This window comes from Haliaeetus leucocephalus, unplaced genomic scaffold (assembly GCF_000737465.1).
Source record: "Haliaeetus leucocephalus isolate CR32 unplaced genomic scaffold, Haliaeetus_leucocephalus-4.0 Scaffold830, whole genome shotgun sequence".
In the NCBI taxonomy this organism is placed as follows: domain Eukaryota; kingdom Metazoa; phylum Chordata; class Aves; order Accipitriformes; family Accipitridae; genus Haliaeetus; species Haliaeetus leucocephalus.
The window spans coordinates 1,684,665-1,709,358 of NW_010973266.1; the positions used below are offsets into that span (position 1 = coordinate 1,684,665).

General features: G+C 36.9%; 1 protein-coding gene across 1 annotated transcript; it reads right to left on the reverse strand.

The window, feature by feature from the left end:
* Nucleotides 1–583: 583 nt before the first annotated feature.
* Nucleotides 584–24,692, reverse strand: GLRX3 (glutaredoxin 3; the record flags this gene model as incomplete). The annotated part of the gene is made up of 11 exons (XM_010582010.1): nucleotides 584–857; nucleotides 2,323–2,415; nucleotides 2,498–2,537; nucleotides 3,632–3,684; nucleotides 5,566–5,623; nucleotides 8,369–8,430; nucleotides 8,525–8,697; nucleotides 15,118–15,319; nucleotides 15,946–16,020; nucleotides 19,002–19,110; nucleotides 24,664–24,692. Coding segments are annotated over 11 exons (945 nt in total), but the record flags the coding sequence as incomplete, so codon positions are not given.
* Nucleotides 24,693–24,694: the final 2 nt, after the last annotated feature.

The following is a 24,694-nucleotide window of genomic DNA, read 5'->3' on the forward strand; positions in this document are numbered from 1 at the left end:
TCAGAGCATTACAGGTATTGAAAGAAGGATTAAAAACAAATTCAATCCTCTGAATAGAGAAGTGAAAGATTCAATATGTTAACACGATTTAAATTGCCAAAGTCACAGCCCAGAAAGTAAACCTTTCCATCTAACTGAAGGAGCGCTGACGATACACCAAAGACTGGCCTAATCACTGTGTTTATTGGCTCATTTCCACCGTAATTTAAATATGTCCAAAAAGCTATGTTAAAATAGGTTGAACATCTGAAATTAACAATTACTGTACCTACTTAGATAATGAAGATGCATAGTATGCAGCTGAAACTCATTAATAAAAACTTCCTAATGGTGCATTGGATTAAGGTTTCAATAGTGTTTTTCTCGCTCACTAGACGTGAAAACAATTATTAACAGTGACAGAAAATTATTCCATACCACAGAGGTATACCCATTAATATTCTCCTAATGAGAGCTGAGCCCCCCCCCAAAAGATGTAATTTAGTCCTATATAGCACTGCAACGGATAGTCGTGTCATTACTAATTCTTAAACATCTAGATGCAATGAATACACAGAAAGAGTGTAATAACAAACCCAAAGCTCTTTAGCATTACATTTTAATTGTATTTGAAGATCTTGACATTTTTGTCTCTTCAGTGGAAACACATTTTCATATGTAGTATGGTCTTGCAAAATACAGAGTACATAAGCTGTCTTTATTTACTCCTTATCAGTTCCACAAGGCTAAGTTGTGTATTGCTCCAATACAATCTATAAATGAGTAATTGTTCAAAGTATTTCTGTTCCCATTGATGTCCTTTTCCATTAATTTTCTCCCTTCAGAATAGGCAACAATTCACCACTTTCCTTTAGTTCCTGTAAAGAAATATATACAGCAATTATTCTTTATGTACATTTTGTGATTATGCTAACAAGATTTCAACAGGGACAGTTTAGGGATAAGGAAATCAATCCACTGGCTATTAAGGGAATGCACTAGATGACCCACTAGAGGTCCCTCTTGACCAAGACACTGAAGTTCATAACATTTTATTTAAATTCTGTTTTGTGTCTATTTAGTAAGACAGGAAACTTACTTAGTTAAAAGACACACCTTCAAAAGAATTGGTTGTTGTCAACTTTACCCGGTAAATCCCATGGTATATCTCCTTCTAGATGTAATTCATGATACATTTTAGGCATACGCAAAATTTTACAACATCCAAAATGCCTTCCACAAAATGAAAAAATGACCATCCATTGATAAGATTGTTACTACTACACATTAAAATGAGACAGTAAGAGAGTTGTAGGAGTTCTAAAAAAGACATGCTTCCCCATATTACCTTGATGACTTAAATTCAAATTATAAGGCTGTTAACTTACTCAAGAGCTAGATAACACCAGGAAATAGTTTTAAAATAACACGTTGTGGAGTATATGTTCTTTTCCCACATCTCAAGAGAAACAACTGTCTCAATTTTATTACATGTTTTGCTATATTATGGAATGCATTTTAAAATACTGCCAACATTCATCTGCCCATACAAATTAGTCAGTGTGAAGTGAATACAGTCCAACAATGCAAACAGACAAATTACATTTAAATACCAGTGAGAGAAGTATTTCACAGCATCTCTGCAATGCCCAAGACTATACTTACTGATCACTGAAATAACCCACACACTTGTTAAATAAATAAAATTAAAGTAATCTATATAATTTAAGTAATACTAGTATTTTTAGAACTAAATGAGATTTATTGATTGTATCTTCCCAGGAGTTACAATGTCTGAGGAATTGGCTATAAAACATTCAGACAAGAATGGGCTCAAGAGTATTTGGGGTTTAGAACACTGTGCCTGCTCTGTTACAAAAATCAAAAACCACAGTTACAGATGCAGATCTATTTTTGTTGCTTCAGGGTCTGTTCAAACAACTACAATAAACCTTACTTTCTTCCAGGAATGAGACTGTTTGCTAGGAAGAAATGTCTCACCCACCTTATTTGAGAAAAGCAATGTCAGAAGTAAAACTAGGAAGAGAAACCTGTAAAAATGCACCCATGGGGTAAAAATGGTCTTTACAGTAGCAGTAACTGACTGCTGTCAAGAAAATACATTTCACTGCTAAATCTTGGCATATGAGAATGCTAGAGATTTAGAGCTCCTTTCAACTGTATGTTGAGCTAATAGAAGTCACAGTAAAAGCAACCAAGTCATTTGGTTTCAAGATCTAGGGCCACTACACAGGAATTTCTGTATGTTATGGGCAGAACACATTTCTACAGTTTTAAACAAATGGTCAATTTACATCACAAACAAGATTCTCCCATTCCTACCTTAACAATGTCCACCCCTCCAACAAGTTCACCTTTCACATATAATTGAGGATACGTTGGCCAGTTTGAATAGGTTTTTAATCCTTGCCGCACCTAAGAAAAATAATCTTATATGTAAACTTCAACCTCAGTAAAAGCAACAATGAAATCCGCAATGATGGAGAAGCTTAATTACCTCTTCATCTTCCAGTATGTCAAATGTCTCATAATCAACACTAGGGGGGAAAAAAAACAAACACAACAAAATCATCTACTGTGTAGTTTTGCAATCTAAGACCCTCAAAAATCAACACCTTATGCACCAAGAACTGCAATATAAAAAATATCTCATTTCATGGGAAACTCCTTATAATGCACATATTTAAAATGTATACCTTAGGCTCTGATTGGAAAAAATGTGTTCAAAGTAATTCCATTCCCTATTAGCTTAAACATTAAAAAAACACACCAAAAAAACCCCACCACACACATATACTTCGGAAGTTTGGAATCAACCAGCTGCAGCTATTTCACCATCTTCATATACCACTTGCATAAAAACACAAAAATAAATTTGATTTCTGGTTGATTCATGTATGAGTTTTGGTATGCAATTCCTAGTATTCTAAGAACTAGCACTCTTCAATAACCAGCAAGTATGTAGATTCCTGCAAGTGAACTAGGGCCAGTAACAAGGAACAACGATTTGAGTTAACTGCTACTGATTTCCGAGTTGTATATTGATATATAGTTATGTTATCTCAAAAAGTCCATTCTAACATCTAGTAATCAAGACAACTGCTTAACCTCTAACTAGCAGTACAAATGAAACAGGAGTTTATTCAAAGGAAGATGATACTAATCTCTCTCACTACAGAAAGAACTGCTTTGAAGAGGAAAACTGAGGCTAGATAACATGAGAGGCTCCAAGATTAAGGAAACAGATCAAGAGGGATCTCTCTAAGATGTGCTGCTTACCAGAGTGGAAGGATTTCTTTCATGTCAACAATCACAGAAAAAAAAAGAAAAATTCACTGTTGCAATAAACTCCTCAATCCGAGCAAGACAATCACTACATAGTAGTGCTAAAGCAGTGTTAATATCTGACACGCCATATTTGACTTGGTATCAAATAAGCGTAGTAGTGATTTACACTATACGCTTTTACATAAAGACATTTTAAAATACTCTTGAACAAAGAAAATTATATTGGGGAAGTCTTCCACTAGTATTTTCCAAACTCTTTATTTATAAAATGTAGTTTTTAAAACAGAACCAGCTTCCCAGATTCAATTAAAAACAACCAAACAAACCCAAAAGACTTACGTACCCAGTACTATTTATGATTTCTATAATTTGCTTGCTGAATCCACATTTTGCCATCTAGAATGCAAAACACACATATGTTAAAACATATATCTGCTATATTTAATCCACAAAATTCCAGGTCCTCAAGCTACAGCAAAGCTATTACCAATTTATTGCCAGTGATGACCTTACTGGATGAGCAATACTGCTAATCCCTTTTTCATTCCTCTTTATATTCTTTGAGCTTTAAACAGTACTGAATGTCTCTTTCTTTACATACTCTGCTGAAATAAATGAAAACATTGAGAATATTAAACACTTTCCTCAGCTGTGGTATGAAATGATACAAGGTGAATCTGTTTTCTGGGTTTGGCAATGCTATCTTGTAAACTAGTTAGGCTTGATTATTTTCTGAACATTTGAAAAGCCAAAGCTATAGGTATGATGGGTATAAATAGCTTATATGCATTTGTAAAATAGACATGTTTTATTTTCAGACACACACTACCCTTTACTTTCCATTCTGGAGAGAGTAGCAACCTATAGTCAACTGATAAATAGGTTGCATGTATGGCAACTCCCAACTGAAATTAGTAATTGAAAGCATCTACTGCAAACTCTTCATATTGACAGTGTAAGGACATAGAACACCCATCATTTTTTAGATATTGAATTTTTAATCTTCTTATTGGTGATTTCACTCCACCAGTAGCTCAAGCAAAATCAACGCATGTTAAGCAACCTGCCCAAAGTCTTGCTTTTCATAGGCAAGACACAGGGTTTTATTGGAGATAAAGTGCATCTCTTTAGAAGACCTAAGACCATCTAGCTCATCACCACTGTTTCAGTGAGTCAGCCTAATCCACAGGGTTCCAGTGGCTATGAAATGGCTTAGTAAAACAGCCTACAACACTCTTAAAAGTATCTGTTGTTAATACACAGAGTAGGCTTAGGGAACTAATGAGAAAATGAAATGGAAAGACAAGTCACATGAATGAGCTCAGTCCCCTACCTCTGTACCCTTTAAAAACAATACCATATAAACAACTCTCATAACATGCAGTCACTAACAACAATTATTGTTTAGGGTACACCACTCCAATGAAAAGTCTGAGTTAGGTGCCATTCAAGTAATTTTGACAGGAAGAACTGCAGTGCCTTGCTGTTCAGAAGGGAATAATTTCTCCCTTGGCTACTCTGTTTGAGTATGCAACACAAAGCAATAGACTGACCTTTTCATTTACAGTCATTTGTTATTATTTTAATCCTAACTGTTAGCAGTTGTCTGTCTTCAGTCACTACCTTCATTTCAGTGAGCAAGATAATTAAGTGCAGCTTAAAGACACCAGGCATAGACCATTCCACGCACATGAGAAAGTGGATCGTTTATGGTATGTGGCATTATACTTTAGCCTTAAAAACATCTAGCAGCTTTTTTTAAATGCAGTTGTGAAAGCATAAAGTGAGAGAAATTAAAAAGGATAGGACACCCAATCCAATTAGGTCAATAGAGGGAAATTTCAAGAAACATGTATCCAGAGATAAAGTTTTGGGCAACACTCAAACTGTAATCCTCAAGCAGGCTAGCCATCAGGGGCAAGCATTCAGAACATCAGAAGACAATCCATTATCTGCAAAGACAATCAATAACTAAAACCAAAAGGACATGAACAGTTCTTCCATTCATTCCTGAATTGTAGATCAATTGACAGATGTCACTGCAGGGCATCAAATTCCCTGATTTTACCGTAACACAGCTATTAGCATTTTACCAATATATATCCATCAGGTAAAATAGGGACTGCTCTTCTCTGGCTTATAGAAGCACCAAATAAAAAGACAAATCTTCCCAGCACCATTAATTTTCATTAAGAAGGGAAAGCAAGGAAAAAAAGGTAATTGTCAGTGTTTAAAAAACTGTTTAAATATAATATATTCTGCAACATTTAATCTTACCTGTTTGCTTCCCTTCATAAAAAGCATCACAGGAGCTTTGTTTATCAAGATTTTAAGCCTACAGAAGGCATAAAAAGACAAGACATAAAACAGCTCGGTTATTATCCCAACCTTTGTTTCAATAGGAAAACAAAACGCAAAAGTGGAAAGATAGCACCTTACAGATTTACCAAATACATTTAAAGCATTATTATAAGCAAGGCTATTCATTTAAATTGCTTACAGTAACTCTAGTGAATGAATTTGAACCATCCTGTTACTTTTAGAGCAACAATTTACTTTTCTAGATTGACCTCTAAGTATCAAGCAGCAATAAGTTTAAACAGAAACATCATTTTAGGATATTTTAAATACCATGCCTATATTTAGTGACATACTGCTTTTTTTTATATATATACTGAATATAATACTTGGCATTTCTTATTCTCCATGTGAGAATGCCTTTTGCAGAGTAAGAGCCACACCTATTGTCCATCAGTCATAAGATCTATGGACTTACAGACTAAGGACTAATGACTCCTGAAATTCAGGAATAGGTCTGTTTTGCCTCACTGTGCCCTGCTCACTTCTGGTCTACCTACACGACCCTCAGACACTCCCCCTCTTTCCCTCTCCTTTTAGGAAAGGCTTTCTGTGACAACTGATGGAAAAAGTTAGCAAAGACTCCCGTCCAACAGTTGCCTGCTGAGGGCAAACTACCCTCTATAAAATGCATAACAGGTGATCCTTTTCTGTAAAAGGTCACTTTGAACGATTCGCACAATGCAAAAAGACTCTAGACTGGAGAATCCAGGGTCTTTGCAAAATAAAACTAAATGAAGTTTTGTTGGTGACCTACAGCCTTTGCATGTGTAAACCTCAAAAGAATTTTTGTAACCAAGTTGTCTTTAGGGCAAAAAGCAACAGCAAAACTAACAGCTACAGCAAGGGTGAGCTACAGTAATCTGAGCTGGTTCCCCAGCTGTCAGATCCGTTTCATGAAACCAAGCTGATTTCCAGAGTTCATTTTCAAGGGTATTTTCAAGTGAAGACGCACAGTTAATTGGTGGAAAAAGATCAAACATTGAGTAAAGGAACATAATTTAGCATTAAATAGATTCTACTACTGATATCCCTTCATTCTATTAATTCTTAGCATGTTTGACTAACTATCACATAGGGTTTTTCTTGTGAGTGACTGGTAAGAGTGAATATAGTTTGAAAGAGAAGTCAGTTGCTCAGAAGTTAAGTATGAGGTTAGCTACAAAGAAAAACTAATCTGTGTCATGGAAAAAGAACTTCCCACTTGTCACCAGAAAAAAGAAGACAGACCTCAGCTAAACATCATGTGTTAACCCAAGAAACAAAAACCTATTGAAAGACGAAGAACGAACTAGGGAACAAGAAGCTACTTGTGACTTATCTGGTAAATTTTTAGCCAGTTTTCCTTCAGGCCACTTCTACATCAAAATTTGATAAAATTAATAAAAACTTCACACACCTGTTCAAAAGATGATGATGATCCTTCTTTAGGGAGACATTTAGCTATACCAACAATTTTAATCTATTAAAACAGATTAGGTAAGCAGAGGACATTTCCCATTACCTTCTTTCCCCAAAATAATTAAGCAAAGCAAAAAAACTATGTATACATTCAATAAAGTTGCAGCTTATGCAAGCTTGCAAAAAGGAAGGAAGAGACTAGAGGAAACTTTCTAAAATAAGGTTTTCAAAGGCCATACTGAGACAATCGCATCTTTACCTATAATTTAATCTCAAATTGCAAAAGGTAGTGATTGTTTTTTGTGGCCTTGGTGAAACAATTTACAAGTTACCCTACTAGAGTAACAAAAAATAAACATCAGCCCACAGAACAAATTAAAAATGAATTAGTAAATACACAGCTGTAGAAGTACGACTACTTTATCACTATATTGAAATGGCTTGCATTAAGTTATTTCTCCACTGTGCTGAGAAGGCAAAAGAACCAGAACCAGTCACATCTAGAGCACTGTAAAACTTGTGCTTACCATCCTCAGACAGCAAGTGGGAATCTATGCTAACATATTTGCCTTCAAGGTACAGGCCACCTTCTTGGTAAACCAGCCCCCCTTTGCATGTCTTAATGGCACTATTCACATAAAAACTAGAAAAAAAGTCACATCTACTAGCAACTTCTCAAACAGAATGACTTGTCAGAGATCTGGAGCTTGACTGCCTGGGGCACATCAGAATTTCAAACAAGTGAAGCTTCAAATGGGAAGGTTAAAGGACAACAAATTGGTTTCTAGATACTACATCTGATTCAGGAAGCAACACACTTCCTACTGCTGCAGCATATATTCATTTTGCCAAGGTGAAAGAAAACAGGAACTGAAGGACATGAGTAGTCAAGAAAAATGAGGAGACAAGCCTAGATGTTTTCTCCAGTGACACCATAGTTATGAAGTCTACACTAAATGAAGGTAACAAAAGCTACTAATGTTTAAAAGATGATTTTCCCAGTTATCTTTAAAGAATAAATTCTTAAAAGAGAGGCAAGAAGGAATCTATATATTCCTGCTATAATTAAAAATTTAAAAACTACAAATACAATAAGAGCAAAGCCTACTGGAACAGTATAGCTTTATATTAAGTGATGCTTACTGTATAGGAAACAGACCATATTAAACAGCTGCAGCTGTTCTGTAATTAAAGAAAATCTTGGCACACTTCTGATAAAGTCAAAGAACAGGAATTTATATAGGGGTTCCCTCTATATAAATGAACATAGAGGAAACCTCAAAAACAGACACCCTTAAAATAATGACATAATACATCACACCTGTCCTCCAACTTCTGTGCCTTCGGACAGACTGTGTCCAGCTCTCCAGATGCCTCAAGCTCCTAGGGAGATTGGGGAGAAGAAAAATCAGATGTAAAAAGCAAGAAAAACGTGCTTCTGACAACTAGCAAGATTAAAAATGTCTCAGTTTCTAACCTTGACAATATCAAGTCCACCTATAAGCTCTCCAGATACATACAGCTGAGGGTAAGTCGGCCAATTAGAATATTTTTTCAGACCCTGACGAACTTCTTCATCAGAAAAAATGTCAAAACTGCTAAATGAAATACCATGTTTGTTCAGTATCTCCACCATTTGTTTACTGAAACCTGCAAGCACAAAAAGAGTAATTACATATAATTTTAAACAAAGCATTCCCACGTCTGTATGAAACCTTATTCATTTAAAAAATGCAATTCTTCTAGATGGTAAGTTCAAAACAGCTCTAGTGTGTTATTCTTTACTCTGTAAATATCCTCAAATATTATAAACAGGCAAAAACCTTATTTATTACTGTGATTACAAAACCAAAGTATATGGACAACTTGGCAAGTCTGGTGCTTCTCTATTTAGAGAGCTACAGAGCAAGTAACCTTCCTGTTGTTCCAACGCACAATTAAAGCAAAGTTAAATGCATTCCCTTATTCTGCCTTTTCCAGCTCTTCTTCACTGAGCATTCACAAAGAATAAAAGCTTCTTAATGACCATAACAGCATCTTCAGTACCTTTCATTTCATTCCTCTAATTGCACATCACTTTCTCTACCCCTGTCATTTCTTCCTCCAACTACTACTGAACTTATCCTACACCAAATGTGGATAAAGTTGACACACCAAGTGGCAACCAGGTTTTAAACACACTACTGTGTCACTAGTTTAACTTAGAAACTTGGCTTTTATAATGTTTTCTACTACTTTTGCTTTAAGATCACGTACTTTCCTACTTCAGGGTAAAAGGCAGACTGCTTTTTATTTTTTAAAATCTTTATGTTCACATAAGTACTTAATATTATTTTACTACCCTTGTGACACTTTCATACCATGTTTTGTTTTCCTTTATGACAGATCTTCATTATGTCCTACTCTGACAACACTCAGCAGGATATTAAGCACTGAATATTATGATGTAAACATCCAGATTTTCTAAGTATATTATGTGGCCAAGCTGCGAAGAAAAGTTTCTCCCTTCTGTAACTAAGCACCTTTTCCTAAGAAAATAGTCACATTATTTGTAAAGAGTTGCGTGTATGAAAATTTTAACATTATGGAATTTACAGTCCATAATCACCTGAATCTTCTTACACTAGAGGGAAACCCACATGAAATTTCACTTTCAAACAATTCTCCTTCAACTCTATTTTAAATTCACCATTCTCATTAAAGTGAAACATTGATTATTTTTTTTAAAGAAGATAAATTAGTTTTTTAAATCATTAGTCTCTACAGAAACTCTTCAAGATCACTTTAAAAACCAAAACACACACATACACACCACCCACACCTAGTCTGTACCCTTTATGTCAACAAGTCCACTCTTTATGGAGTAACTTGAAAGGAAACCTTAGCCCGATGTTCAAAGTCATCTTCATTCACTTAACACTGCCACTGATGCGGAAGCACAAACAGTCCTCCAGAGAAGACATCAGCCTACTGGATGTTTCACAGTGTGTTCCAGATATTTACTCCGTAAGAAAACAGATGAGAAGAGGTCTGCTGCACTTTACAACACAAGGGAGCCAATGCCTTGACCTTTAGGACTGGTGATCAAATCTTGATTCACAACTCCACTGTTCCTCCATAAGCTATTTGCCCTGCTATGAAAATTATGCTCATCAGGAAAAAACACTAAGCACATTGCAACACTTTGAAAGATTTTGGAGTTTTGCTTTATTTCTAACACGTGGTCTTTATCCTACAGTATTTCAACACCTGCCACTGTTGCTTGCATGCACATCCCTTCTAAGGAAGTAGAAGCCTCCTAGACAACACTATCATATGGTTTGCAAAAAGGATCCATGAGAATTTGTCCATAAATCAATGTGATAATAATGTGTGTGTTATATCATTGCCAACTCATTCTGGTTTGGATTCAAATGCCCCTGCAATCCTACCAATTCCCTCAAAGAATTCCAACAAATGCTGTGCAGACAAATTAAAACCTCTATACAAATATTAAAAAAAAAAGACAATGCTTAAAGGCTTTAATAAAGGAATAGAAAAATAAAGACGCTTTAAATGGGAAAAAGAATCAAAGTGCCATAGAAGAATAACCTTTGATTTCAGCTTGCAAGACCACCTATTAGTTTTTGAAATATGGATTTTTACTACAGCTTTCTGCACTTTTCATGATCTGCAATTTATTGAGATATGAAGTAGCAGTATTTATATGTACAGCATCTAAGTTGCTTTTCTTTCTACAACTGAAGTGTTAAGTTCATGTACAGCCTGAAGTAAAACACAGATTCTGAAATTTTTCATACATCTGGGAGTTCATTAGTAAACAGCTAAAGGCTGATTGCTGATGGTTATTCCATCGCCAATATATTAACTCATTTCTACTGTAAGGAACTGGGGAAAAAAAAAGCTTTATTTTAGCTGTAGGCAATTACATGCAAACTAGAAAGATTGATTGGTTGTGTTTCATTTTGAAGGGTTATGGTAGCAGTCTGGAAGTGTTATGCTTAGGGATGAAGCGCCAGAACAGCTTTACTTTCGTAACAAAAGATTTAGGTTGAATTTCTGAAGAAATGCCATACATGCATTACAAGGAATAATTAAACTGCTAACAAAATGTTTTAAGCAGTTATCTAGATGATCACAAATGCCACTCCAGATTCTACACCAATAAAAACACCCTAAATAAATTATGGTATTGATGAAGCAAATAAATACTGCCACAGTCCAAATGAATTCGCTGAAATAATACAACGTACATAGTACCCACATACAATTGCCAGTAAACACATAGCCAAGGGCACAAACCTTACTTTACACTATGCTTAGCTGGCTTTTCCAAGGAAGAAATTACAAACTACAAGATTATCCCAAAATACACTGCTGGATAGGGTTCCCTCTACTTGCCAATTGCACTGAAGTCTTGAGTGCAAGACTATTATTTGTATCAAAATAGGTATAATTCAAAAGTATTTTCACCTTTAAACAAGCATGGCTCCTTTTAGTTAATTTTATTTCTATTACTCCTACTACTGTTATAACAGATCCATATCATCTTTGACAAAATGTTAAATTACCTTTACCTTGAAAAAGACTGTCTATTCTAGGAAATTTAATGGACCCAACTTACTAACATCACCCAACTATTGCCAGAAACTACCACAGCAATCTAAAGCAGGCACAGTATTTAACTGCAAAAGTAAGAGCTGTAAATTCAGATTATTTCATGTGTTGCACTACATTTGAATACTTCCAACGTACCTCTATTTAGGTAAGTACCTCCTGTGCATTTTTCATGGGGTGCCTTGATCCTAAACCTTGATGCCTCGATGTCTTTTTTTGCTTGTGTTTTTTGTGGGGTTTTTTTGTTTGTTGGTTTTGGTTTTTTTTCAAATAGCCTCACAATGCTCTCCCATCAAAAATTCAAACACATAAGAAACAGTAAAGGGTCTTTTCTCTACGTAACTTTAAAATCTGCCCAGTGTTCTGCTCAATGCCCTTTAGAAAGCCAGCTCTCTACCGAACACCTGCAGAAATCCAAAGGAGAAACAGTGTGCCAGTGCCATGAATTGATCACGCCGACACAGAGGCTGACTCAGGTATAATAGAGAACCTGGGCACACAAGCAGTGCAGGGGAGACTCACCACTGCCTGCACAACACCTTTGAGCTCACCATGGACATAGCAAGAACCACGCTCTGCTCCGACAGCTTGCCACACACCTGCCAAACAACTCACAGCATAAGCACAGCAGGTTCATTAACAATAGTCCCACATTAGCATCCAACACAATTAAACTTAAAGCACGTGTATCTGAATAAGCTAAACTGTAGACACCTCAAATGCACTCATAAATATCAGGAGCTCATCAGAGCAGTGCTCTATTACGTACAGGTAGACTTGCCGAGTCTACTTCTGAATAAGCCAAAATTTCCATTCCTGCAAAATTATCTATAAATTCCTATGATGGTATGTAACTTTCACACACCTATAACTGTACTACTACATAATACAAATACAGAATTATCTATACATAAATAGATGGAACTTCATCAGCTCTTTGTAGGAGCAAATGCCTATGCACAAACTGCTAGAATCCCAACCTACGACACAACAGCATAATGAATGTGGAAGTTCTGAAATCTATGGTTATTTCTGAAACCATTTCTACCAAAGTGATTCTGGGACCTGTTAGTGCATTGAAATGAAACAGCCACCTCGAAATTAGAAAGGGAAAAAGAAGCAGAAAAATAGAGTGTGCAGGTACCAACACAGTAGAAGCCCAATACAGTATGTGAAGCCTCAGTACATACAGGATCTTGCACTTCCTCTCGTATTTCTGTAACCCTTTCACAGCAACACCTGAAAAAGCAGATTGTAAAATGGCATGCAAATATTTTAAAAGCAGCTGAAAGTACACTTAGGTACGGAAGGCAGAGGCAATAAGAAAAGCTGCACACAAGCTGTAAGCAAGTGCTTCATCAACCTGAAGTAGCCTGGACCAAGTTACAAGACTCCTCTCACTCTGCCAAGGCAGGATTACCCTCTACAGCAAATGGCCCAGATTGACATATATATTTGACATGCTTTAACCACTGCTTCTCTTTCAAATATTGTTTTATGACTTTTACACATAAACCTTCCTTCTCGAAAAGGGCAGTACATACTAAACTCCCTCCAATTAAGAGCACTTGACAGCAGACTCTCCTCCTTTCCTGCCCCATATACACAATATCAGTCCAAAGCTGCTCTTCGTAATTCAATCCAGACAGGCCCACCCAGCAGCTTCACCACTGTTACCACTCTGCTCAGCTCCCTCATTTATCAAGCATTGGTCCTGACACAAAACCACCTGAAGTTAATGAAAAGACTCTTATTTAGTCTATGGACCCAAATCCTCAATTTCAATAACTAGAACTATATAGAACTGCGTAAACAGCTCTCCTGTAATAGAATGTCTTCCCAGATAAAATCCAAATTAGCAGAGGCTGTTTGGCAAATCATGTATCACAAATCTGCATTATTCTCACGTCACCAAATCAATGCGTTCCGTATCTTTATCCTTCCCTTTCCCCCCTTTTAACAGCACATGGTGATATGACAATTTGAATCCTTCCAGATTAACATAAAGGGACAGAACACATAAAATCAGGGTTTTTTAGGTCCTTTTATAATATTTCATCCATTTTCCTTTACATAGTTCTGCACTCAGTTACTTTTGGAAACTTCCTGGACACAGCCCAATAGAAAGCACAAGAAGCAGCTACATGGGGATGTCTGCCCTTGAAACTGTTAACTGGATTTAATACTTAAAACTGTGGCAAGATCTTCCATGGCTGAAAGAACAGCAGTGCATGCACACCACAAGGATATTTGGCAATTATGTGAATATAGCATCAATAAATCACCACACCCAACAGTTCAAACCAAGCATCTGTAGACTCCTGACTAGACACAAGAAGCACTGCTCTGTCTCTAGGATGCACCTGCTGAGCCCTTACCAGAAGGGGTCAAAAAGTATAGTTCCACAAGTCCTCATTTCTTTCCTCAAAATGTTCTAAAAACATTTAGTTCACATGCATCTCTGTCATTATATAGAAACATTTATGACGAATCTTTCAAGCCTGTGCATGCTACTGTAATTTATGGACAGATGGACAAAACAAGTGTTTTCATTATTGGTTTTTAGACACAAATAACTGAGGTTTTGCATCACAATTTAACTTTTTGAGCAGTTATCTCTTTATTGGCTCCATAAATATATGCCATGGGCCTTTCTTCAGGAGCTTGGCTGTAAGGAGTTACCTATTGCCAGTTCTTTTCTTATTCTCCTGTTATGTTTCACAATTCCTTCATCTCTTTGGCCCAGCAATGTAGCTGATATGATTTGCCCCACAGGATACATGTTTGCTTAGCAAAGAAATCAGTGCAACTTCTTGAGACTGCAGGAGCAGAAGGATGGCAGCTTCATAGTACTTACAAATTTTGCATTTTAATATTTGTTCATGTGCTTTCCATATAGATCAACACTTCAAGTTAGTTATGAACCAACCACTCTAAACAGTGAGCAAGAGTTAAGAGAACTAGGTTTAAGAAAAGGCATTTCCACTGTAGCAGAAACACATGCTACTTGGTCTTTAAATTTTACCAGCTGGGATAGTTTTATTTTCTTTTTCCAAATGGCAACAGTGATCCCAGATGTTAGGCAATTCTTGTTATTCCTTGAATTGAAACATTCTCTTCAGACTATTTTACATTTTCAGTATGTGTAACTCGATGCACAAAATATGTCAGGAATAAACACTGAGCTACCTCGGGAAAAGTGTCCTAGTTCAAGCATAGCATTGCACATCACATATTCTTTAGAAAGCCCCTAATCTCTGCAATTCCATTTCCAAAATTTAACTAAGAGAACAGCAATTCTCTAGCTGCTTATAAGCAATATGAAAATACTTTCATTGATACTTCAGGTATACAAGACACTGTTGGGATGTATCTTCCCAAAATTGAGTAAATCTGACAACTAGCCCAAAGCAAGTGCTGTCACATTGAACACAAACTTCAGAAAATGCTTACCACAGCGAGGTTCTTTTGGAGACCCTTTCATAAACAGCATGCAAGGGGCAGCATTGATGAGTTTCTTTAGACGCACATTAAGATCTTCTTTTACACTGTCATTAGAGCCAGCAGAAACAGAACTGCTGGACGCATGGCGCTGCACTTTTTTGGTCAGCTCTGGGGCATGGGCACCATCTAATCTGTCAACTTTCTGAGAATTCTAAGGAAACCAAAACACAGGCTCATGTTACAGGATTAAATTCAGAATTTGTACTGTAATAAAAAGAATAGTAAAACCACCATATAAAGTATAGATTTTCAGATGCAGGGTGGATTAGCGTATTGATCTTTTGGCCAGTCTTTAGTTCCAAGACTCATACCATTCTGTTGGCTGGCTACCGTTAATGCTAGCAAATTTGCTATTAGAAGAATTTATTAAAGAAAATATTTTTAATTTTATTATCACAGGCAAACGTGACCCAGACGGACTTGTAATTTCTACCAAAAGATTATTTACTTGGGTTTTTGCCATGTTGTAGAAGTATGGCTAGACAAGGAAACATTACTGAAATTTTTTTGACCCAATACAAGGTAGGACAACTAAAATATAAACTATGTAAGGATCCCAAAGCAATTAAGGAAGCTCTGAAATATTACGTATAAAGTGTAAGAACCATTTCTGCCTACTTTTTTAGGTTTCACTGGATAGACTTAAATCAGATACATAAGTGTTTCTTCACTGAGAAAGTACTTAAGGTTCTGCTCTTCTGGTAGCAGTATTAAAAAAAGTATACATATTAAGAGTCCACATGGAATCCATTTTCTCTTAAATCCATTTTCTCTTACCTTAAAGAATAAGAATGTTGGAACAGAACTAATTTCGTATTTTTCAGATACTTCAGGCACAGCTTCAGCTTCCAGCTAAAAAACCAAAAAAACAAACAAACAAAAAAAAACCCAGAGAAAAAGATTATTTTCGTAATCTTCTTTAAAGTTTGACTGTGGATGTAAATCCTGTCTAGAATGTTCTTCTAGGCATTTTATACATTTAAAAAGGATTTGACGCAGAAGTTTGTGACACATTTGCATTTAAATGAGACTCACTGGGTTGGCGTGTCATCCACTGAGCCTACACAGTGTCAAAACAGGTTCAGAGGTTTTTATTTTGTTGCACATTTCAAAAGATGCCCGCAGGCTGCGAATAAAATTTTTGGTGCACTAGTGACCTAGTAAATTTTCAATCATATGCAGCTACTACTATATTGAAATCCATAAATCATTGACCCCAGTTATGTCATGATTACAGTGCTTATTTTCTGCCCACAGCAATTCTTGCTGTTTGCTCTATTGACTAATTTCAAGGGGCAGTATATCATGACTGACATTTGCAGCCTTCTGCAAATTATGAAGAAAAAAGGAGTGTTTCTTCAATAAGCTATTGATGTCTACTAAATTTTATTTTTAACTCCTGCAAGGCTACCAAGTATTGAGTGGAAAGCTTGTTGAAACTATTGGTTCTAATTTTATTCAGCATTCAAATGCATACCTTGAAATTATATAGTGTAGTAATTTGTCAAGAAAATATATCTTTTAATTAACTCAAATTTGTTATTTTCTGTGCATAGGCTAAAAGCTTACTTGAGTGACAGAAGATCTAGTACAAGGCTGTTTAAGACACTAGCTCTGCAACAACTGCAGTTAATGGTTAAAAAAGTGGTAATAGATCTAAATGTTTCAAACAGAAAACTGCAATCCAGTGCACAGGAGAAAAAGCCTTTCAAATTCTTATTCCACAAACCATACAGTGAATGAACAAGCATCGAGAGAGCTACTTAACAGTTTGCTCCTGCCCGTCTCTGTCCATCCTTATGCATTTTAGAAAATACCATGATTGTTCCACTATTAACCAAAATGTAGTGAACCTCTGAATACTGTAGTATTACAGCATGTTTTGATTTGCTCCAGCTATACAGGCTCTTAATGAGCTCACTAAATACAGAAGCAGCCCAGCAGACTAAGTCAAAACTGAGAGTCCAAGCTTCACCTCTACTTCTGTAAATCAACGCTCCAACAGGATCAACTGAGAAACTAAAGCTATAAATTGAAAACTGTAAATAGATTCCAATTACCTATTCTCTTTCAAGTGGCAAATGATTAAATGACTTCTCCCTATAATATTAATTTTCTTTTCCACTAAAATTTCCTACTTACTTGGATACTTAAGTTCCACTCTGGTGAGGTTCACACATACTGAACAGATTTAATTTCATATTTCAGTAACTTGCTCTTATTGGTACAACTTTCCAAAACATTGTTTCTAACTGTTTCTGGATACAGACATATTTTAACCAAGCCAAGGATCTTAGAGTTAGGCTATGCAACAACTAAAATGAGAAACTACATTCAGAAAGACTTCAAGATTTACTGACAGTTTTGAAGTTCATTTATTACTTAGGTCTATTCTAGAATGTAACTTTATGATTTGCAAGGCAGTACACTACTCTTGGTCAGTCCTCTGTAACCATCTGATGAGTTAACAGGTTCTTCCCAATTAAAAGGCAGACTTCCTATTCTGGAATACAGACCAAATCCCACAAAGAAGCTTCCAAAATCAAAAACATTCATCATGAGAAGCTTTCTCCCCCCCCCCCAAAAAAAAAAATTCTATCAAGAAAATTCACCCAAGTCTTTCAGTAGCTTATTTTCTCTAAACAAGTACACCAGTAATATTGGGAGGAGGGAGTGGGGCAAATGAGGTGCCATTATCTTAGTTCTGCAACACTTGATCACTTTGGAACCTTGTTATTAAAAAATAAATTACAGCTGAATAATAAACCTTATAAATAAGTAATATATGAATATGAATAATAAAGAGACAACTGAGAGTTTTCAAACTTTCTTGGGCTTACTAAAAGCTATAGCAACTCTACATAAATATAAGCATCTTGAATTTTCAAAATGTTGAAAATTGGTCTTCTGAAGCTCTAAGCGATAAAATACTGCCATTAACATAGTTCTGCCCTTATGTTTAACAGAAATACCAACTGAGAGAGGAATCATTGGAAAAAAACAAACACAAAACCTAAAGGCTGTTAAGAAATCAAATTAAAATACTCACACACAGCTGGCTGCTCCATTACTCCCTGCCCTCATAATCACAGAGGTGTCTCATTAACAAGAGAAAGTTGTTTTAAAACGAACAGCACATTGATGAAATGCATTCATTTTTCCCTCCACACTGGCTCCCTTACTAGCATGTGAAGATGATCTCACAAATATATAGCATCTCATTTGTGTTTATACCATCCAGCACTATGAGTGTCATCTTAGAGTGACAGTGTTGCACAGACTTAAATTTACCTTCCTTTAAACTTGTTGAAGATTACTGTTCATCTTTAAGATCAGACAAAAAATCTCTATGAATTCTGAGATCTATTTAGTTAACAAAGAACATCACGGGAACAAATGAAATCTCCAGCACACTTGAAAATAACAGTGTTGCCAAATTAATCTCAAATCCAGCAATAAAAATCATGCTTTAAAAATATGGCTATCTACAGAACTGAAGGACTGAGACACTGCAAGCACAGAGAAATTTAAAAGACTATTTGCTAGGTGGAGTAGCTAGTGGAAAAAAAATCCTTCATTGTTATCTTAGGAGACTGATTTATTTTTTTTCTCTAAACAGCATGATAAAATTAAAGTATTATTTAAGCTTGCAATACCAAGTTTGGAAAGATGAACCTAGAACTTTCATTCCACAGACTTTTGATGCCTCTTTTGCATATGTTCAACTCACATCTTCAAACATGAAGCCATAAAGGAATTTCAAAAATAACTTTACCCATATTTTGTAATAATGGCTCTTCTCTGTTTAAAACAAGCTCAACTGCTTGACTTACCTTCACAAATGTAACCTGCGTGTGTTCCTTTGCTAGTGCTGCCATAACTTCATTCATTTGAGCACACTGAGGAGCCCATGGTGCCCAAAAATGGACAACTACAAGGGACCTATTAAAAACAAAAAAAGTAACAGCATTTACTTTTAAAAAAGAATCATGCAATATAAAAGTTTGATACGCCCTGCAAAAAAACCCCCCACAAACAAAAACATATGCAAAAACCACCACCACCCACACCACATTCCTGAGAAAAGAGAAAATCAAACAAGTGAAACCAGTAACACTTTCTATGACTTGCACAGAGGAGTGCTTCAATGCTTTTTCAGGAAACATTCCAAAACCCAACCAGCACTGTTAAGGTAATGCAATACAAAGAAAAACGTCATCCTGTATTTTGATAGTAAAAGGTCATCCCATATGAATGTCGGACAGGAAGCAGAACAAGCAGAAACACTAAAGATCAAGTCATACAATACAGGATGCAGATTTCGCAGCACCTGTAGGCCAAGCAGCCAGAATCACTCCTGGGCATCCCGCATTTCTTCCCAGGCAAGCCTTCTATCTTCAGAAGCTCTGGGAGCAACAGAGCTCAGCAGCTTCATGCTAGAAGCTGCGCCGTTGCTTTTCTCCTCTCAGTGCCACTATTGCCTCTTTACTACTTATGCAGGAAATAAGGTAGCAACTTTGCAAGTCTACTGGGACTTTTCTAAAAATACAGTATTCTTATGCTGAAATGTTATTTTCTGCTTTTATTAGCTTCAACTTCTTCCAGCTTCAATAAGGTTCCCTTGAAGGTTTGGTATTGATTATACACAGTATTTAAAGATGAGAAGTCACATATGTGAACAGAAATCCCATCAAGCTGGGTACCATGAGATAGTTCTCATGAGCTTAAACACACACACTTTGATATAGCAACAAGATATTTGCATCTGATTTTCCATTCCATTTTTCAGGTTTGCTGAAGTCAAAACCACTAGATAATAGGGGATAACGAATAAAAGACATATAATATACTACTTTTATCTACTTAGAGATACAGAAATCAAGTCAACCATACCACAGAAGCCATCTAGTGTCTTTTAATACTAAATAATGGAAGTTCATTATAAATTTTAATAGCTATGCAGGCAGTACGACATTCCTATTGGAACAGTTAACAGCTGTGTTATCTGACCACATATGCTGAACACAGCACTAAACTCAATTCAGACACGGAACTTTAAAATTCATAAACCTGATTTTCCAAAGCAATTATAGGAAGCTTTGGTAGAAATATAATAGGATAGCCTCTTTTTATTTTTCATCATGCCATCAGTCAGAGTGTGGTTCTGCTTCAAAAGCCGATTAAAACTGGCAAAGTTTACAGGCTAGTAAAAACTTAATTTATGGAACAACAAGGCAGTTCTGTTTTGCAAGTACCAGCCTCGCAAATTTAGACCTGAGCTCAGGAACAGTTCAAGACATCTTCTCCAGGGCTGTCACCTGTATAGATTCTTCCAACGCTCCTGTACACGAGTCATCAACAGCAATGATCCCAAAGGCAAACCATCTCTCTAACTACAACAAAATAGCTGTAAGGCTTCTTTGGACTGACTTCACTGCTCACAACTGACACCAGCATTTAAACCCCAGTAAAGGCCCATTTAAGTGATTTACTCTTTACACATAGATGGGATTTGATACGGACTCCTTGAGAAACCTGAGACCACGTGTCATGGCAAAACTCTGTTTCAGCATGCAAACTTTCATAGCAATGCTCTTTGTGGAGCCCAGCTACAGGGCAAATGAAGAGGCAGATTACAGCACAGGTAGCTCGTGCAGGAGCTTTATCTGTCCTCACAGCAGATAGGTCTTCCGAACTTTACTACAGCTGTCAGTTCACACAGATACATTTTAATTACGACTTCTGAGCCAACGGGGACAAGCACTTCACATCATGCTGCAACCAACATTTTTTGCCACAAAGTAATGAGGTGAAAATAATTAGGTAGGTTGGGGGATGTGAAAGTCATTTATATGTATGAGAACACCCAGTCACAACAGACAGAAAATTCTAAAATGAAAAAAACCAGCAGCAGTTCAATATTTCAGAAGACAGACCAAGCTCTGATTCATAGAGTAATCAAGAGTTTTGCTCCAGGATTGGTCTTCCGGTACTTGTTCATCACATCCTACACATGAAATAGCAATTTTGAGACCTCCTCCAATATCGTTCTTTATATATGCACTGTTTACTGACACTATTAAGAGCTCAGGGAAGTTGTTACAAATGGATCAAGGATGAACAAAATTTTATATTTTTTTTTGTAAATCAAGTTTTGTGATGTTACCTTAGTCTTCGCAAAACAGGCTACTCTACTTTGATCTATTACAGATTTTGCAACTAAAGAGAATGAAGTTGTCAAGCTGTCATTGCAACTGCACAATGCCTGTACATTTAAAAAAATATTTTTTACATCTGTTAGACTACAAGTAGGACAAGAGAATTCTTCCACTGGCTAAAAACAAATAGTGGAAGAAAAGAGAACAGAGAACATAGAACTAGTATAGTGGCTACCCATCAGGCCAAAGCACTAACAACTAACTTGATGCACTTTCCTTCCATTAACTGAACGCAGGAATGCATACTCTTCCCCTGCTACCAAGAAGTATTTCACAAGTGCTCAATTTAATTTAGTGTGCATAGCGGGACACATCTGCTCACGTGAATGTCAGCTCATGACAAGTAGAGGAGGAATAAGCATATGGTTATTTAACCCTCATTCCATCACAGCCTGTTCTTTCCTTACCAACACATAGCTGTGATGCACTTAATTTTTATCTTCATGAACAACATACTTTAATTTGCGCCAAGGGTTTGGGGGGTGGGGGTTGACAAATTCATTCATAGAACAAGTGTAATTTTGCAATTAGACTGCCCTGTTGGTATCTGAGCACTTCAAATTAGGCTTGAAAAATAGCAAGAGTAATTAAAAACATTAAGAAAATAGAGAGTCAGTAAAATGAAGCACATGAGTGATTATAAAGAAAGTATTTCTTACATTCAACCAATATATTTCTAAAATCTCTACTATTATCTATAAATGAGGATCGTGACAAAAAGCTTATGACAAGTCCCAAAGTTTCTCTTCCTGTATCATATTTCACATTTTGGAGGAAAAGCTCTGGGCCCAAAAATAAAGTTAACTTTCTTTAATACAACTTTTTTAAACTTTAGTAGCAGAAAAAACATCAGAAGGCCATATCATACAATTTCTGCAGAGATACAAAAAGCCCAAGGTCTTGCTTCTATACTGTATTAAAAAAAAATTGGTTGAGACAGACTCATAAAGTAGACCTTTAAAACAAAGAGTCTATTGACTGTAGAACCAAATAGCATGACATTCCCTGGTAGGGATATGCAGAAAATAATTACTCTGTAGGTGACCCTCCATTTGGGCCAAGACACAAGTATTTTGTAAGCATGAAGATATTGGCTCAGTTCATCTTTTGCAACTGTACAATCTAGGTTCATTTTGGAAAAAAAAGAACAACTTGAAATTTACACTTGTTCTATAACGCAAAGCTTACTAATAACTCGGTGTCAGAAAGATTCATTTTCTGAAACAAGAACTCCTATGAAATTAAGTGTCAACAAAATGCTGGCAGTTGCAGCTGACTAGTGGTAATTCTGTTAGTTTGGAAAAATCAGGAAGCCCATTTGAAAAAAAAATTAGCAGTAAAATAGCCTTAAAAATTCAGCACTTTTTTTTTCTTAAGCTTTATTTCTCAAGAGAAAAATACTTCCTTGAAGAAACTTTCTCCTTTCCCACTTTATTAAGTGAATGTTTAAAACTACTTTTTTTTATCATTGATTTTCAAATACATTTGATAATCTAAATATAGGTACCTGAAGTCAGCCAATGGGTATTTTTAAACATCTACAGCCATCCAGAAACAGGGAGATAGTTAAAAAAAAAAATCTATTATTTGAGGGATTTGTTATGCTCTGTGAGCACAGGTTTGTTTGGTTTCTTAGCAGCAAGAAAACCCAAAGCCAAACATTTTGAAATGAAGTAGAGGAAGAGAGTTATCAGTGCTATCAATTCATCTTGGGACCAAAAAAATACGCATAAAACAATCAAGTCCATTAAAGAGAAAACTGAATCATGTTCTGTGGACAAGGGGAATGAGAGAATTACTGAGGGTTTTGTTGAAAATAACTTCAAAATATTGTATTTGTTCCTGAAGCCATTTTCATTTCAGTACGCCTCAGTGAGTGTGAGAGTGACTTTCCTCTGGGATGTCCCCACATAACAATTCAGTTGAAGAATAATTCCAGAGAGAAAACTGAAAGTCATGCAGCAAGTTTCAAAGAATCTAATTTTTTCTTCCCATAATCAAAATTTTTCCATATTTCCTTATGTTGTCTTTACAAATGTGAAGCTGGTAGTTTCATCATCCTTTTTAAACCACTCATTTAATCAGTTTTCTCTCCTTATTCACTTAAGGGCCACTTGCTAATGCAACAGTTAAACAATGTAGAAATGTCTTTGACCCAGCCCCTTATTTTAATGTGCCTTACAAGACCTAGTTAAATACACACTCAGCTAGTGGATTAAAAGATAGAATAATAGTTACTACACCTCTGATTCAACAAGACAAACAAGTAAATTTCATAACCAAACCTCTCTGTCTTCAGTAAGGCACTTGAGTACCTGTTCACCTTTAATTATAGTAGTAGCTATTGCAACTCTTTCCTACCAAAGCAGAACATGTGCACAATTTTCCCCTGCATGACCAGCGCCCAAGGCTTCCAACACCAGACCACAAGCCACAGCCCAGTGGCTACAGAGAATCAGTGGTCCATGCCGAGATACACCAATGGAAAGAGAGCCCTGTTACGTGTTAGCAGCACATAAAACCAGATTAATGAGAAACCAGCCCTGTTGCATGAAAGATGAACCACTTAGTTTCTCGCTGTTTCTCAATAAACAACCTAAAGCTGCTGTTTTCACTGAAAATGTCGTACGCTAATTGTTTGTTCTGTTGACACCTTGGGGCTCGGGAGAAAAATAAAATCCTTATATTGCATGCAGATTCTGTTTCGCATAATTTTCCTGCCAATCTGCCCATGTAGGCCTCCCATCCCCTACAGAAGGTTTTGCAGCTGCAGCAGTCCTCCCCGTCGGAACGCCCGAGCTCCCCTACAGCCTCATAAGCTGCACCTGAGAATACGGGTGCTTAAAAAACAGTCTCTCAAGAAGCAAACCCCAAGCCCTTCTCCGGCCTGCGGGTTGTTTGGAGGGGTTTATTTTATGTCCCCGCGGAGGTTCTGCCCAGCCCTGAGGCAGCACCGGGCCCGTTTCCCTCAGGAGACAGCGGCCCTTCACGAAACTCGCGCCAAACGCCCGAAGTCGACCGCGGAGCCCCGTTTGGGGGGAAGACCGGGACAAAAATCCAAAAGCGCCCTTTATTCCCGCAGGGCCTGAGGTTTCGGGACCCGCTGCAGTCACCCGGCGGGAAGCCCACGCTCTCTCGGGGAGCAGGGCAGTGTGGAAAGGCAGACGCTGCAGGCGGCGAGGCCAGCCCTTCCAGTCAGGAAAAGTCTCTCCGGCGGCGGGCTCCGCTCCCTCAGCACCCGGCGGGCCGGGCCCCGTCCCCCCCCCGCCCCCCTCACCTGTCCTTCTGCTGCAGCAGCTGCTGGAACT